Source organism: Choloepus didactylus, chromosome 1 (genome assembly GCF_015220235.1).
Source record: "Choloepus didactylus isolate mChoDid1 chromosome 1, mChoDid1.pri, whole genome shotgun sequence".
In the NCBI taxonomy this organism is placed as follows: domain Eukaryota; kingdom Metazoa; phylum Chordata; class Mammalia; order Pilosa; family Megalonychidae; genus Choloepus; species Choloepus didactylus.
In genome coordinates, this window is record NC_051307.1 from 241222962 (window position 1) to 241241304 (window position 18343).

Sequence of the window (18343 nt, forward strand, 5' to 3'; positions counted from 1 at the left end):
TCCGGTTGGACTAATGAAGACTTGTGTTTAGGAGGCACGTTGTAGCAAAACCTTTGTATTTAAGCCCTTGGATCACACCCAGTGCCGAGATGCCCACAACTGGGAGAGGCACGGAGGAATGGAGGTCTGTGGAAATAGCAAATTAATGGCTCCCATCTCCAGGTCACTCTGAGGCATTAACTTCATAATTAGAATGACAGGGCAGTATCACCGGCACTATTCACATTATTATTATTCTCTCTGTCTCTTTCTCCTAATTGCCAAGTACAGGAGAGTTGAATAGAGTCTAAGGCGCATATGATGCAATTCTATTATATCATTCATCTGGGCCATCAGTTTTTGGTTGGTGTCCCCCAATCTTTAAATTTGTTTATGATTGCTAATCCTTTTTAACAGGTTACCTCATTTAATGACCTAAATTGTATATTTTGTTTTTGCTTGATACTTCCAAGAAATGACTTTCTTTGGCGCTGAATGTCCTTTGACATAAGCTTTTGGTTATACTGGGTTACTTTATTATGGAGGAGCTTCATGCTTCGGACAGCTAGAGTTGAGTGGAATAGGACTTTCAGCACATGTCCAGTTGTTTCTCTGTAGTCAACTAGGGACCGGACCTTGGACCAGCAGTGCACCGTGAGTCGCCCAGGATTGGCCATGATTGCTGGAGCCCTGGCAGTGGAATTGATGGTTTCTGTTTTGCAGCATCCAGAAGGGTGAGTTTGCTGTTTGGAGATGGGTGTTTAAACAAAGTAAGCTTCTGCATGCCTTTGTTCATTCATATCTCCTTTGGCCTTTCTTCTTTCAGTCTGAGTCTTTTGAGAATTTTATTGCTCTTTCTGTCTTTAAAAAAAAAAAAAAAAAAAAACAAGACCAGAAAGATCTGGTCTGATTCTTTGGCTTGAGAGAACATGCTGTGAGCTGCATCCTTCTGGAGTTGAATCTCCTAGAGTTATTTGCTAACTGGTAATAAGGAGCATAAAATTTTGGTAGGGCCTTTAGGATCTTCATGTTTTTATTCTCTGTTAGTAAGTTTTGATCTACTTATCCCTGAACATGCTTAAGGCAATAGGTGAATTTCTAAAATTAGAAATTGCATTAGGCTGTCTGTAACAGAGATCCATCTTTGGTGACTTTGCCAAGAGGGGCTTTATTTTTCTTATGTAATAAGAATTTCAGAGGTAGGTAGTCCAGGGTTGGTACAAAGGCTCCATTAAGCCATGAGGGACTTGGGTTCCTTCTTATCATTCACTTGGCTACTCCTAACTTTCTTCTTTATGCTTGTCACCTTGTGGTCACAAGATGGTTGCTTACCTGCAGTTTTGCTGCTGCCATTACAATTAAGAAGAAAGGAATAACCAAAGGATAAAAGTTGTAGTATGTATGTCTAAAACTATAAAAATCTTTTTTCAAAAATAAAAACAAATTGAAGGCAATTCCTTAATATCATCAGTTATCTAATTAGTATTTAAATTTCCCTGATTGCTTGAATCTGCCTGGTTATTTCTGATTGAGTTCTAGACATTGTATATGAACAATTAAGAGACATGATGTTATTTACAGTTGTTTTTTGCATACTGCTAGGCTAAGTGTACTAGCAATTCCAGAATACCTTAATCTAATTAGGGCTAGTCTATTTCTGGGTCAGTCTTATTCTGAGGATGTGGCCCTCAGTGATCCCAACCCAGAGCCTAGGATATTTTCCAAGGTTCTCATTATTGGAAGACTCATACTCCAGTTTTACTCCCAACCCCTTGAGTCCATCAGTCTATCACTGTTCAGCTTCTAGTCCTCATGGCCACTGCTTTTGGAGATTGATATTCATTTCGTGGGGAAGAGTGGCCCTTGCTGATGTCTGGTTTACCTCAAGGGGTTTCTTTCCTCTCACGGATCTTGGCCCTACAATTCTTTACTACTTTGGTAGCTCTCTGATGCTTTCACATAAAGGTTTTTATACTATGTGCAGCTTTTCTATTTGTTTTCAATGGGAAGATTGGTCCTGACCACCTGGTCCTCCAATGCCTCAGTAATTTTTTTTTTATAATTCACTTTTATTGAGATATATTCACAAACCATACAATCATCCACATTGTACAGTTGTTCACAGTACCATCATATAGTTGGACATTCATCACCACAGTCAGTTTTGAATTTTCATTATCACACACAAAAAAGAATAAGAATAAAAGTTAAAGTAAAAATGAACACCCAAAACATCCCATACCCCCATCTGCCCCTATTATTCATTTACTTCATGTCCTCATTTTTCTACTATCTGTCCAAACACTGTATAAAGGGAGTGGGAGCCACAAAGTTTTCACAATCACACGGTCACAGAGTGTAAGCTATATAGTTATACAATCGTCTTCAAGAATAAAGTCTACTGCGTTGCAGTTCAACAATTTCAGGGATTTCTTTCTAGCTATTCCAATACACTAAAAACTAAAAAGGAATATCTATGTAATGCATAAGAATAACTTCCAGAATGACCTCTCGACCCTATTATTTTGTTTCATTTCTCTTCCTGCTTTTGGTTAAGAAGGCTTTCTCAATCCCATGATGCCAGGGCCAAAGTTCATCCCTGCGAGTCATGTCCCACATTGCCAGGGAGATTTACACCCCTGGGAGTCATGTCCCATGTAGAGGGAAGGGCAGTGAGTTTACCTGCAGAGTTCCCTTAGAGAGGCCTCATTAGAACAACACAAGAAGTTCTCTGGGGGCGACTCTTTGGCACAATTTTAAGTAGGCTTAGCCTCTCCTTTCCAGTAACAAGCTTCATAAGAGCAAGCCCCAAAATTGAGGGCTTGGCCTTCTAAATTGGTAGATCCCAATGCTTGTGAGAATATCGTTAATTTTCCAGATGTGGAAATTTAATATTTCCACATTTTCTCCCAGTCCCTCAAGGGGGTTTTGCAAATACATTTTTATTCTTTGTCCAAATGACTCTGGGATGTATTGGGGCTTCACCCTAACCTGTACAAACAAACCACATTTCACTCCCTATTCGACGTTTCATGTAATTATGTTGTTTGAATAAACTGACCTACAAGTTAAATAATATAGTGTGCTACAAAAAAATATAGATTTTTCACCTAATAAACATCTCTTCCTCTGATCTCACACAGAAGTTGAAGTTTTAAAACATTATCAATATCGTCCTTTACTCTTTAGTCTGATTTACTTTAGTCCTAGTTATGCATTCACCACCACTGTCTATATGAGGACATTTCCATTTCTTCCACAAAGAAAGAGGAAGAGGTGAAAGAAAAAGAAAGGAAAGAATTGACCACTAAAAAGCAACAACAAAAAAAATGCAATTAAAATAAAATAAAATAGAATTAAAAAAGTCAGACACCACCACCAACACCAAGAATCCCACACCCTTCCCTTATATCCCCCCTGTTATAGACATTTAGCTTTGGTATATTGCCTTTGTTACAATTAATGGAAACATATTACAATGTTACTGTTAACTAGAGACTCCAGTTCGCATTGATTGTATTTTTCCCCAATACCACCCCATTTTTAACACCTTGCAAAGTTGACATTCATTTGCTCTCCCTCATGTACATACGTTCTTACATTTGTACATTCAATCGCAATCATTGACCACTTCAGGTTTCACTACGTTATACCATCCCTGTATTTATCTTCTCTTTCCTTCTGTGTCCTACATGCCCCTATCCTTCCTCTTTGAACCATACTCCCAGTCAAGTTTGTTCAGTGTACTTACAGTATTGTGCCACCATCACCCAATATTGTGCTATCCATTTCTGAATCTGCACCGTCAATCCTGTTGAACATTCTGTACTCCTCCAGCATTAAATGCCCAATCTTTCCTGTCTTTCTATCTCTTGGTTTCTTCATTTCTACACTCTCCTCCAAACCTCTCTCTCCTGTCTTTTCCTATCTGTGTATAGCACTCCCTTTAGTATTTCTGTATTTCTTGTAAAGGAGGTCTCCTGTTCATGAACTCTCTCAGTGTCTGTTTATCTGTAAATATCTTAAACTCTCCATCATTTTTAAAGGGCAGTTTTGCCAGATATAGGATTCTTGGTTGGCAGTTTATCTCTTTTAGTATCTTGAATATATCATACCACTGTCTTCTCGCCTCCACGGTTTCTACTGAAAAATCCACACTTAATCTTAATGAGCTTCCCTTGCATGTGATGGATTGCTTTTCTCTTGTTGCTTTCAGAATTCTCTTTTTGTCTTTGACATTTGACAATCTTATTAGTAAGTGTCTTGGAGTAAGTCTATTTGGATCAATTCTGTTTGGGGTACACTGTGCTTCTTGGACCTGTAATTTTATGTCTTTCATAAGAGTTGGGAAATTTTCATTGATTATTTCCTCTATTATTCTTTCTGCCCCTTTTCCCTTCTCTTGTCCTTCTGGGACACCTATGATACATATGTCCTTGCGCTTCATGTTGTCATTCAGTTCCCTGAGCCCCTGTTCATATTTTTCCATTCTTTTCCCTGTCTTTTCTTTTGTGTGTAGGATTTCAGATGTCCTGCCCTCTAATTCAGTCAGTAATCCTTTCTTATGCTTTTCTAAGTTTGTTGTTGTATGTCTCCACTGTGTTTTTCACCTCTTCTGTTGAGCCTTTCATTCCTATAAGTTCTGCCATTTGTTTTTTCAACCTTTCAAATGCTTCCTTATGGCCATGCAGTGTCTTCTTTATATACTTCATCTCTTTTGTCACATTTTCTTTCAACTAACTGATTTTATTTAGAATATTTGTGTGAACACCTTTAATTTTGTTTCAACTCTTGAATCTCAGTTGAGGTGTTAGTTTGTTCCTTTCACTGGACCATATCTTCAAGTTTCCTGGTGTGGCTTGTAATTTTTTGGTGTCTAGGCATCTGATTTTCTTGATTAGTTTTTTCTGGAGGTTGTTTTCTCTCTTTTGCCTTGGGTTTTCTTGTTGGTTTTCTTTGATCTCTATATTTCTTTGTTTCTCTCCCTGGCCAGTTGTCAGGCCTTGAATTGCCCTCCCCTGTTCCTCAGGTCAGGTCTTCAGGCGGTGGGGGTATGTCTCACTGCTGTGAGAGATTTTAAAATCACTGTCCCTAGTGGGAGGGTTCTCTCCTGCACTGAGTCCGAGTGAGGGGGAGATAGAAGATTCCTACCTGATGTTTCTTTTCTTTATTCATTGGCTCTGCCCCCCACTTTTCCCCCCAAATCAGGTGGCCACTGTGGCCTGCCACAGGGATGGGAGGTAGGCACTGGGTACCCCAGCAAGTTCACTGTGTGTGGTAACATAGGTCTGCTGGCTTCTAGTAGTGCTCTGTTTTCTGCTGGTCAGCAAGACCTGGGTTTGTTTTAGAGCCCTCCTTTGACAATTGGGTTGTCCGTATTTCTCAGCCAAAACTGGGCTGGGTTTCCGTACAGGGCATGTAGACCAGCTCCTGTGGTCCTAATAAAGGGTCTGGAGCATCTTTTTAAAAGGACTTCTATTCTCTTTCGCTTTCCGGACTGTCCAGCAGATGATGCTATTCGGTAACTTAACCGTTCTCAGAGGCTGCTTTGCCTCTGAGCACCGGCTTTATCTACCCAGGTGAGCTGAAACTGCAGGATTCCTATGCCCTCGCTTTGCTGGCCAACATCTGGCTTGATGTGGGGCTCAACCTGTGGCAAAGTACTCCCTCAGCTGAACCAGTACTCCAGCCGTCCCCAAGGCAAGGAAATGGTCACTGGCTGCTGCATCCCTCAAGTGGGGAAGGGTTCTTAGACCCAGGGCTGGAAACTCAGTCCCTGTTCACTTTTTCTCAGTCTCTTTGTTCCTCATTAACCTGGGCCTTGAATTGTCCTCCCCTGTCCCCCGGGTCTTCAAACAGTGGGGGTATGTCTCACTGCTGTGAGAGATTTTAAAATCACTGTCCGTGATGGGAGAGTTCCCTTCTGCCGATTCTGTGCCTTTCCTGCACTGAACCCAAGTGAGGAGGAGATGGAAGATTCCTACCTTTCTTCTCTTTATTCATTTCGGCATCTGCAGCGTCCTTCTCCAGTCAATATCCTCCTCCAGAGTTTCAAATAGTTCAGAATTGTCCTTTTTGTTGTTGAATCTCTGGAGAGGAGATTTCAGTAGCTGTTTACATTGCTTTGTTGATGACATCACCCAGTAATTTTAAAAATATTGTTTAATTTATTAAGCACTTTTAGTATACTAGGCTTGCATAAATTCTATCAATGGTGTTTTTTTGTTTCAAGTTGACCTTTGGCCTATATGTATAACAGTTTGTATATTTGTTGTATTCCAGATACACAATTTAGCACAGATGTGGTCTGGACACGGTTGTCTTCTCCAAGCAAGGAGATCTTATTTTATGACTTATAACCAATAGAATTAATTCTTCTTAAGTTAAATAGAAGTGAGACAAAAATTAAATGAATTTTAAAAATAGAGTCAGAGTTGTTTAAAAAAAGAAAGAATAAAAGAGAAAATAAAAGAAAGCAAAAAGAAAAATGATGAAGCAATTTAAGATTCTTTCAGTATCTGGCTAGGACCATCACATGTCTGACATCAAATGTCAGATAGGCAAACAGATATTTTTACCTGGCTATGTGACACATACAACTGGTTTATTTTATTTTGTTAAATCCTTCTATAGTGCTTACTTTGTTCTAGACAGTGCCCTAAGCACTTTACAAATATTTATGTATTTAATCCTCACAACAAACCTATCAGGAAGGAACCATTATTATTAGCCCCATTTTTTTGATGGGGAAATCGAGGCATAGAGAGGATACATAACTTGCTGAAATTCATACAGGTAATGGTGAAGCTGGAATTTAGCTTGGCCAGTTTGACTCCATAGCCTGTGTTCATAATCACCATCTATGCTGTTTGTAACAGAGACAGAGAAAATCAAATTTTTGAAAGATGTGTTTTTCCAGTTCTCAGAAAGCAAATTATCATGAATATTCTATTTATTGCATGATTCAGGGCTGTTTTGCACCATTGAAAAGATGGCCTTTGTACAGTTTTAAAAGGTAGCGTATGTAGCTAGATACTCTGAAATAAATAAATGAAAATGAGTGGCTTTTTTTTAGTCTTAGTCTTATTCTTTTCTTTGCCATCCCCTTGGCTATCCCTGCCACTTAAGTTTATTGCAGCCTTCTAGCAGGAAGTATGTGGGATAAAATCTTTGAGGACTGATTCTTTAATTCCTTGGCACTGATCTCATTGTTTGCCACATTTGCCCTGGTCTGGGGTTAAAACAAGGATCTGAGTCCCATCTCTACTGGGACATAAATAAACTTCACACCATTGTTCGGAAGGGAGTGCGTTAGTTGTCCTGCCCAATCAATTCCTTGCTTTATTTCTCCTTCTGCCATTTTGATAACATTTCTATCAATCCACAAAGCTAAGGTTAGAAAGTTCCTAATTTCACAAAGATGTTGTCTGGTATTTTACAAGACTATCTCAGAGAAAGGGAATTAACATTTATTGGCCTACTCTGTGCCAAACATTGTGCCTGGCAATCTATCTAACTTACTCCTCCCAACATCCCTGTGAGACAGTTTATTCCTATCTTATAGATGAGGGACATGAATGAAGCACAGACAGGTTAAGCAACTTGCCTATGGTGACAAAACCCGTGCTTTTTAAAATTACTTTTCCTGCCTCCCCTCCCAGGGAAATTAGATTTTCACTAGCTCATGCCACCCAGCATGGGGCATTTTGGTTATCCTTATAAACGTTCATGGACCTCCTCTGGATCACCTTCACTTATGTTAAATATGAACTTTGCTTCCTTTTCTCAGGGGCTACGCCATTGCCAGCAGCAGTGACGACCGCATGAATGAGCCCCCAACATCTCTTGGGCTTGTGCCCCACCAGGTTAGTGATTTGGAAATGAAATCACAATTCTGATCCTGATCCCATTGGTGCAGGGGGAAGCATTTGGGGTCACTTCTACCATCCCATCAGCCCGGCCCTTCTCAGCCACCTGATTTATCCTCCAGCTGGCCTGGATTTCCAGTGCCAGTGCTTTAGGACTGCTGGAAGCTATCCCATTCTGTGGGATGGTAATGAGGAGATATCATGAGCAAGCAGCATTGGGCAGAGTCTCTGGTGTGTTCACTGTGACTAGAGGCCTCATAATGGAGTAGGAAAATAAAGAGTGGGCTTTGGAATCAGCCAGACAATGATTTAAATCTCAGCCTTGCAGTTATGAGGATGGCCTTCCTTCTCTGAGCCTTAGTTTTCTTATCTGCGAAATGGAGACAATAATATCTACTCATCCGGTAGTTGTAGATGAGAGACGATATATCAGAAGGGCTCAGCACAGTGCCTTTTATATTGTAGGCCCTCAGTAAGTGATGCCTGCTATTTTTGTTGTTGTTACTATTATTATTCCCAACCAAATAGAAAACCTTTATGGGCATGCATGGGAAAAACGATTGGAAGTGTGCAGTGTCACCCAAAAGTTCTTTTTTTGAAAAAAGAACCTAAAAATGATAAAGAAGGTCCATCTCATAGAGGGTGAAAAAAGAAAGAAATAGTGGAATTAAAATTAGAAGTTATGTTACCTCCTCAGTAGTTTTTACTACTATGTATTTGGAGGAATGAAAGAAGTTTGCTAGTCTTACTTTTTGGAAGTTATTTCTCTAGATTCCATGCAAGGATTTCAATCTTGTGACATGAAGCCTAAGTCAGTAAAAAGATGATGGCGCCCAGCAGTCCAGTCTGGGAATTTGCTAGGACAGAAGGTCAGATGACTGCTGAGAGCACAGTGACTGCTCAGTTCATGTTTTTCTCTCTTCCTCACCACTGATGCCTCCTCTCATCGAGGATGGCCCTCTCATTTTCCATTTGATGATGCAAATCAAAGGAGAGGAAACTACTTGTCCACGGTCTTAGAGACAGTGTGTGCATGAGCTGCAATCCAAACCTAAAATTGACACTCTGACCAGCTCTCTTTTACAGGTTTAGTGAGTGAAAAGACCCCTGGCCTACAATTTAGGAGATTTAGCTTCTACTCTCTACTCTAGCCCCTTGCACTAAGTAGCACTTTGCAGATCTTATGTTAGGTTACTTAACCTCTCTGGGCCTTGGTTTCCATATTAGCAAAAGCAGGTGCTTTACCTTTGTGTCCAGGGCAATGTTTGTGATGAGGCTTTGCAAGCCAGAAAACACTGCAAAATGTGGCTTTTCCACCTTACCTCACCCGAGGCGGTATTTGTTTAACATGAATGTGTTAATCTTGTCTACAGAAACATTTCCAGGAGGACCCCACAGACACTGTAATAACCATCTGTCATAAGGAAGTTGACCTCCAGAGCTGACCTCTGCTATCTGTGCTCTCATCTATCACTAAAATCCCTACCCTCTTGTCTTTTTCACGTTTCTTTCCCTTTTTTCTGACCTTAAGATGTACCCTCATCTCCACTACAGATTTTAGACTGAGAAGGGCCTTAATTAAATTTTCAGTCATGCCCCTGCAATGGTTTCTTTCTTTAAATCCTTTATGTTAAATTACTGCCGTTGTAGTTTTCTCAGTGCTGGGGCCAGAGGGCAAAACAGTCTCTTTGTAGGTGTCCAGTATCAAAAGACATGCGCCAATGTTTTTAAATTGCTATGGCAACTAATTCCTCTTGGTGTTACTTGCCACATTGAGCCTTGCAATTGTTTGTCATTCACCAACTCTCCTAGTTCTTTTTCCTCATTTTCAAGTGTCTGAAGGATTATTTTGGTTGTTGGCCATCTCTTCATTTGGCCTTTTCAAAGACTGAAGAATGACGCAGCCATATATGGAAAAATCCCCAGAGTGTGTGTGTGTGTGTGTGTGTGTGTGTGTGTGTCTGATTACTTGCTCACATTATTTCAAGTTTGAAGCCTTTATATTTTTAGCCGCACCCTAAAAAAGAAAGCGTATAAAGAACATTAGACAATAATCAGGGTTGTGGTCCCCATTTATGGGCTCTTAAACTTTTTTTACTTTTGTAAAGTGAAGTGAGTCCATTGGTGCAACTGTGTTTTGATTAGGGGAACACGGTTTCCACAAAAACACCAGGCTGTGTTGCAACGCCCTGTTGCAGACTCAGCACTTCCCTCCTCTTCTTCCTGGCTCTCTGAGACAAAGGATTTCCTGTTGGAGAGGAGCTCAGTAAACCCCATTGTGTACTTTGTGTACAAAAATGACCAGTGAGGTTCTCCAGGCTCATTTTTCTCAATCCCCCAAAGGAGAGTATTTATTAATTGGCCCCTGTGGAATGACATGTAGTGGAAAAGTGATAGTCACCTCCCACCCACCCACCCCCCCGCACCACTGGCACCTCACTGTGTAAGTCAGAGAATGTTGCTTAACTGACTGCTCTGCTCTCCGGGTCTGTGCTCTTCTCTGTGGCAGACCTGGAGGCCTGAGTTTACTGAGATTACTGCATTGCTCTTTCTGTTGCACCATGGACAGAATTGGGCCCATCCCCGAGACTGGCCAAGTGCAGAAGAAAGCTTGATTGGGCCCTGAAAGTCAGTGAAATTCAGCCTGGGGGGAAAATACCATTTAGTAAATTTGAAAACCCTGAAAAACTATTTAAGGTGAAAAAATAGGTTTGCTGCTGTTTTTGTTTTTGTTTTATTTTTTTAAATCTCTGGCCTATTTGTACATGGATTGGTTTCTGCAAACAACAATAAATATAAGCCACTTTCTGTCTATAAGGAAGTGATTTTTTAAAAATAATCATTTTATTGACATATGAACTACATCTAAATAGTCAAACAAATCAAGTGTACAGCTTGATGAATTATCACAAAATGGACACACCCTTGTGCCCAGCACACAGATCAAAATAAAATGTTATCAAGCATCTCTGAACCCCCTTCATGCTTCTCCTAATCATTATCTTCTCCTTCCTATACGGTGGCAAATGTCTCTTGACTTTCAACACCGTGGAAACTTTTGTCTGATTATCAACTTTTCATAAATGAAATCATACAGTATCTACTCTTCGGGATCTGGCTTCTTGCGTAGAGAGCACTTTTTCCTTGTAGATCTTAGCACAGTGGTATTGTTCCCTCTGCTTCCCATTAAGTGGAATCATTCATTAAAAAACAAAAAACAAAAAACTTATCTTTTCCTGGCTCCTGGGGTGGTGGCTGAGTTCTGTGAGGCCAGGCCCTTTCTCTGTTCTTCAGTGAGAGGCACAGCTCAGAATTTATGAAACATACAGGCCACTCCTGTTACCTCCAGGGATTTGTTTTGCAGGCTGGTGAGAGATCCTGTCTGTGACAAAAATTAGTGTCCTGTGGACCTCCGAGAATGATAAAAACAAGGTGATGATACACTGGTTGTCTGAATACCGGGCCATCGATATTATAGCTTTGTTTTTATTTTGCTTATGGATCAAGCAATTCACTGTTTGTTTGTTTGTTTCTGGACTTTGGGTAAATGTACTCTTGGTTCTAAAGTACTGAAAAATAAAGATTCTGAATGTGTATATCCTTCCTAGCAGTTTGGACTTGCTCTTTGAATTCTTTCTTTTAGTTACTTTCACAAAAGTCAAAAAAAGCCCAAACTAGGACAGGACATTGGGTGGGACGTGGCCTGGGAAATGTCTAAGTGAGACAAATGCTGAGACAGAGCTCGAGTCCACAGTCATGACTGGGAGTGGGATTTAGTTGGCCTGTCAGCACAGGTGGTACCCCACAAACCCTCAGGCCTTTAGCTATCAATGAAGTGTCTTTACTGTGATCAGAAATTCTTATCTCAATATGCCTCTAGGGATAGGGACTGCTGAGGGGGGAGTTTAAGAAGATAAGCAATAAGAGCATATTTCCTGAGATATAGCCCAGGAAGAAGAATCTCCTTTATACTCTGGTTCTATACCCCTCAGGCTGATGACAACAGAAGGGGCAGGAAAATGGACAACCCAAATGTTTGCTGTTTCACCACATCAGCTGTTGTGGTTTGTCATCTATTCATCTTTCCTCCTTCCCTCTGTCCAACCAGTCAGCCATCCCTTCAACAGATAATCCCCAGACCCTGGCTCTGTGCCAAGCACTGTGACTGTGGTCCAGAGAAGTTAAGCAACTGGCACAAGGTCACCTGGTATTTATGCCAGTTGCTTTTGGAGTCATGTAAACCATTTGGATGTGACGGAGTCTTGTTCCAGTGGGGAGGGCCCTGAACAGAAAGAGAGACTTGAGGACAAGATCTGGCAATGTCTGGGTCTCCTACGTGAGGCTTTGCAAGAAGAGAAGGGAGTTCCCTTGCCTTGGTGCACCAGGGAGGGGATAAATTATAGGTAACGTCAGAGTTGAAAAGCATCTCTTGTCCCAAGAGGACTTGGGCATAACTTTATCAGTTGGAGCAGGTCACTTGTGCCCCATGAGCTTTGCTCACCTGAGAAGGTTGTCCTGTCTGGGAGTTCCCACGTGGGAGACAGCCTGAAGGCTTTGTGATCAGACAGAACTGATTAGAATCCCAGCTTTGCCTTTTAATTTCATCTTCATGCATTCATTCCTTACCTCAGTTTAGAAAAGGATTTGAGGCAGCTCTTGCCATTGTCACTGTGTGTCATTGGGCAGGTTCCTTATCCTCTCTGAATCTCATGTTCTGTGTCTGAAAATGGGTGTAATAATATAATAAACTCCTGGAATTCACATTGGGATTAAATTACATTTATGAAACACTAGTACAGTTCTGGGCACGTAAGAGACATTTGTAAATGCTGGTTTTTAATCTTTCTCTTACACTTATAGTTAAAATGGAAGTTGATCTACTCTCCTGAAAAGAAAGTTACAGAGAACCTTATAAAACTCTGGAAGCAATGAGTGACTAGGGAAGGGCTGGGAGGGATTAGCTGTATTCTACAATATTTTTCTAAGGATGGATGCTGGCTCATTTCCAGCTTAGTTTTTCTGTCCCGTGGTGACACTAGTTCCATAATGAGAAGCCAGTCAGTGATGGTTGCTGAAGGTGTTATCTTAAATAAAGACCGTTGTAGTGTGCCTCAGGTTTTTGCAATTGCTAAACTCCATTTTGGCATTGAATTTGATGAAGCCTCTTTTCAACATCCAAGATTGATCTGGAGCTTGGAGTGAGATAGTTTTTATTTATGCAGACTCCAAGGTCTAGAAATACTGCCAGGCCTGCCGGAGGCTGGTGTGAAGTTAAAGCAGTAGGTTAGGTTCCATTTGTGGTTGCAACTGTGCCTTCTCAGAATGATTGTTTATTTCTGGGCATTAGATCTTAGCTTCCCATCAAGGTGAGACTGGGCTTGGCGCACGAGTTGATTTTATTCAGTTTGGGTATAAACACTACCAAGGGTGGCCCAGAAAGGAAGGGGCCCTTTTCTATTCCAGATCTAGTTATTTTGTAGCCAGTTGGGCATAATTAACTGAAGGTCATTAAATTCACCCAGGCCCTGATAGCAGCCTCTTAAAGTGTTGAGTTTTGTTTTGTTTTGGGGGGGGTGGGGGGGTGGTGGTTGTTTTAAATCCCTCTAGTCTTCTCTTTCTTTCCTCCTTTCTTGGTTTTCAAGTTTTTTCTCCCACATGTATCTCCTCCAGGCTTTGGAGCCAAAAAGAACTGAACTCAAAGATTCTTTGCCACTTAATAGCTGTGAAACTTTGGGCAAATCATGTCATTTCTCTGAGCCTCGATTTCCTTATCTGGAAAGTGAGGGAAGTTCTCCATCACAGGATGGTAGTGAAGCCCAAATGAGATGAAGTGAAAACACCTAGGAGCTCTACCCCGGTTTTTGTGCCCTCCTCTCTTGCTGTCTCCCCTGGGCCAGAATTTTCCACACCCCCACCACCCGGCAGGATATGCCTTTCTGCCAGGCTTCCAAAGTTAGGGAGGGGTGGTGGATTAGGTGGAAGGGAAAAGGAGTGGAGTAAGCACTTTCCAGGAGGCATAAGAGGCAGAGAGGATAGATGAGAAGGGTGTTTGGTGAATTTGGGGAACTGAAAGAAGGTCAGTGTTCCTGTAATACTTGAGTTAGGCAGAAAGGGTGGGTGAGGAGGAGAGGCAGCCAGGACCGGATAAGCTATTGTAAAGGTTTGGACTCTTAACCCAAGGGCAGTGGGACACTGAAAGTTTATCAACTAAGGCGTGACATGGGAAAATTCGGCTGCTGCATAGGGAATAGTTTGGAGGAACTGCGAGTAGATCTGGGTATAAAACTAGAGTTGTCTAGGCTGCATCGGAATCAACCAGGGAGACTTTTCAAAACCACACATTTCCTGAACCCCATCCCAGATCCACTGAATGAAGGTCCCCCAAGGACATTAGGCATCTGAGAGCCACTGCATCATACGGGACAAAGTACATAACGCCTCCGGGTAACACGGAATCAGTTTTGCTCTCCGAACATAACTTTGGCTTCTTTGTGCTTTGCAAAAGGACCCTTGACACCTTGTCCCCAGTGCATGCTCCTAGCCGAAACAGCTGTTTCTGCTGGAGAACTTGTGCCTGCTAATGAGACAGGCCCAGGTGTACCCAGTGAATTACGGCCAAGACCCACCCCCCTCCACCTCAACCCCAACCCCCAGTGGGAGGCCAAAAGACCATTTAAAAGCCCTGTTCTGATGCTTTTTGCGTATTTTCGGCCGTGTTTGTACTCCTCCTGGTGAGGCCTGATCTTATAAGGCCCTTTTAGCTGAACTCAAAACTACAACCAAGTGCTTCAGTCCTGTCTGATAACAAGGATGTCAACTCAAGCTGCTTTTGACCCTTTTTTCGGGCCCGGAAGTGATGAGTGGAAAGGGAGCCAGGAAACCGCAGGTAATTATATTTCTTCTAGATTCTGTCATTCCCAGAATATTTGTAAATATTCAGGAGGCAGCAGAAGTACATATGTTGTATAGCTAGTTTATGCTTAAAATGTCTTTCTTCTATAAGGCTACACAGGAAGCTAATGTTGGTGAATATCTTTGGGGTAAGGGTTTGGGGACAATTGTGACTCCTCCTTTTCATTTTCTACCTTCCTGCTTTGCTTTAAATCAAGAATATAAACTATTTTTTAGAAATCAAGTGTTAGCTTAATGAGTTTTGACAAATTTATACACTCATGTATAATGACCACTACAAACCAGATACAGACTTTTTCCATCGCCCCAAAAAAGTTCCTTTGTACCTCTTCTTAGTCAATGTCTGCACTCCTGGCCCGGGGCAACCACCGACCTGATTTGTATATGAGCCAGTATTCAAAGGAAGCTGTTTAAAAGGAAGTTAAGTATTTACATTTTTTTTTAAATAGGGAAATGCAGTGGGAGTATGGGTTATTATTTGTGTTCTCTTTTGTTTTCAGTCATTAGCTTATTTTTCTTATTATAGGTAGAATTTAATTAAAAAAAAAATATCTACCCTCCCATAGGGAGAGTAAGCTGTGGGCAGCTCCCAAAGTTAGAGAACTTTCCTTGAGCAGTGTCAAAAGGCTTTAGTTCCTGTGTGGATGGAGAAATAACCTTGATATCACTTTATAAATCTTATAATGCACGTGTTAATTGAGATATGGGCTAAATTTAACAACTCGTGTGGTAGTGCTATATTTTTTAAAAACGTGTGAAGAATTAGAGGCTTGCTAACCACTTCCAGCTGCTTTTTTACCTCTAACAGGTGATGTTGAGTGATACAGGGAACACCATGGGAAAGTGTAAATGAGGATGGTAACTGAAAGCACAGTGTTGCACACGTTTGCCTGGTGAGAATCACTGCGGGCTCTCATTTAGACAGACAGATTGACAGGCCTTTCCCCAGGCCTTATGAATCAAGTTCCAGGTGATTCTTCAGATCAGGCAAGCTTGGAAAAACACCAAGGGAACACACTGCTTAATATCCTTTGCTCACTTACAAGAGGAAGGATCATAGTAAATTCTTCTCCACCCAAGCAAGGGACAGAGCCTTATAATTTCTTTGACTGCGAGTTGGGAGCCAGCCTCTCTGTAAATAGGTGTGAATATACTTTTTAGGACTTCTGCATTGGTTACCTGGATGTTAGACTGCTCTTCGGACTGCTAGGTATGTCAAAGGAAGGCGCTAAAATTAAGTAGCAACTTCTGTTTTTTAAATTTTATGCTTTTCCTTTAAGATTGGGGGAATGCAAAGCATATTGTATAAACTCAGTGCATTGATAATACCAGAGTTATAAAGCACTGATGGTGAGCAGAGGGTTCAGATTGTCAGGAAAATGTGGAAGGTGATAAGTTAGAGTTTTTCTTGAGGTTTATCTGGGCTTTATTTTCTCTGTATGGTTCAGATAAAAATACTTTTGCAGGTTTGGGAAGTTTGTGTTTTACTTGTCCATTCGATTGATGATTTATTGAGCATGTCTTATGAGCAAGTCAGTGTGCTGTGGATAAATACAAATAGCTGTGCCATGCCCTCTAGAAGCAAGAGAAATACAAAACAATTATAGCACATAAGCTGATTCTGAAATGCATATGGCAATGCAAGGGACCCATAAAAGCCAAAACAGTCTTGAAAAAGAGCAACCAAGTTGGAGGACACACTTCCCAAAGCTACAGTAATCAAGAGAAGGGTAAACATACAGATCGATGGAATAGAATTGCATACCAAAATGAACCCTGACATTTATGGTCAATTAATTTTTGATTTTGGATATTTTATACTGTTTGGAAGAAAATTAAATACTGAAGGTCAATATCACCTAGTCATGTGCTTTGCAAATAGCCATCCTAACCTTTATATGCTACATAGATGACATCAAAATGAGTCAGGCAATTGATTGTGAATTCCTTAAAGTTTTAAAAAATATTTTAAATTTAACAACAAATGGAAAATGTGTATTATTATGAGCTAGAGTGTTACCTTCTGAAAGTCAGTCGAAGGATGATGATTAGGCAGCCAGCCCAGTAAAGGCTGCTGAATGCAGTGAACCCCTAGAATGTGATTTTTGCTACTTTTGATTTCTGTGTGGTTTCGTTTTGTTTTGGCTTTGGTAGGCCTTCAATTTGGTGGTTAGGAAGAATGGACATCATTGTTTTATTCCTGAGGGAAGTTCTTGATAGTGTTCCTTGTCAAAAGATGGACTTAGATATGAAAACTTAGTGCTTATAAGAGAGTTTTAAAAAGTGGTATTTGGTGATAAAGACCAAAAGAAGAATTTCAGAGGTTGGAGACCTTATTTCTAGGTTGCAGGTAGGTAGGTAGGTAGAGGATTTATTAAAGAAGTGTGTTGGAGCTGGGTGGATTTTAAGGAAGATGAGGATTTGGATATGTCTATTCCAGAAGGAAGCATCCTAAGTGACAGAATTCCCACCATGAGGCAAGGTCAGGAAAATAGGAATGTCTTTGTGGTTCAGCAGTTACATGGAGCCTGTGAAAAGATCCAGTGGCGAAGATACTACGAAGCCAGGCTGGGCCCAGAATGCCCTTGTAAGGACATTCATTTGGTCACCCGAGAGCTGTGTATTAGGGAAATGGCAGGAGATTGTTGGATTAAATGGAAGGGAGAGAGCCAACAGGTGGAGATCACCATTTAGGAGTGTACGGCAATAGGTTTGAGGAGAAGGGTTTCCTCTTTGCCATTCCCCCAAACTGGGACTATTTAGTTTCAAATGCCCTCACGCACAGATGTTGTTCTCCCTCATTTCCTGAGAAAATGAATCACAGCTTCCTGGTAAAGAGCTGTCTGGAGTTGCTAAACAATGGCAAGTTGGCCCATTCTCAGCCAGTACAGTCATGGCGTCTCCATGTTCTTCTTCTGTTCTTACCACCTGCTGTTTTTCGCTTTCCTTCCTTCATTTTTTTTTCTCTTCCTTTCTGCTCCTAACCAAGTTTGCTTGCTACCTTTCCTTCATGAGACACCTCCAATAATGAGAAAATTTAGCAGAGAAAATTGCCAGTCTTTTTCTGTGCTTGATATAACCTGTAAGAGAAAAGAATGAAAAAAACCCTTTCCTGAAGCATTTATTGAGGCCTCAACATGTGGGCCATGTTACTGAACATTTTAATGGAAAATATGGAACATTTTTCCAAGTAAATTTAATATAAAAGTAACTCAATTTTTAACAAGTAACTCAAGTATAGAGGAGGTTCACTGTGAACATTCTTTTGGGCCTATAACTTCCAGATGATAATATTAGCATTCCCATTTGTGATTTGCCATTAAAGTCTCTTCTGCCAAGAAGTCCTGAATAGCAAACTTTTATGATTCTGTGCTTCAAAGATCTAGGGACCCTTATTACAAAATAGTTACCACATTCCTGGAGAACATGGAACTGAAAGATTATCAAATTTTCAAAGGGTCACAATAAGAAGCTAGTTTATAATTTCTACCAGACTCTCTTAGGATCTTGGATTACATTGAGGTCATATAGCATATTGATAAGGACATTTAAAAAATTACCAGCTAGAGGCATTTCCTTCAAGG

General features: G+C 40.8%; 1 protein-coding gene across 13 annotated transcripts in view; it reads left to right on the top strand.

Moving 5' to 3' along the window:
- Nucleotides 1–18343, top strand: part of ATG7 (autophagy related 7) — a 265995-nt gene that overhangs the window by 87356 nt on the left and 160296 nt on the right. For all 13 annotated transcript variants that reach the window (XM_037802033.1, XM_037802021.1, XM_037802012.1 and 10 more), the window contains 2 exons: nt 598–713; nt 7769–7844. In XM_037802033.1, coding sequence (XP_037657961.1) covers nt 598–713; nt 7769–7844 — 192 coding nt within the window. The remainder of the gene's footprint in view (nt 1–597; nt 714–7768; nt 7845–18343) is intronic.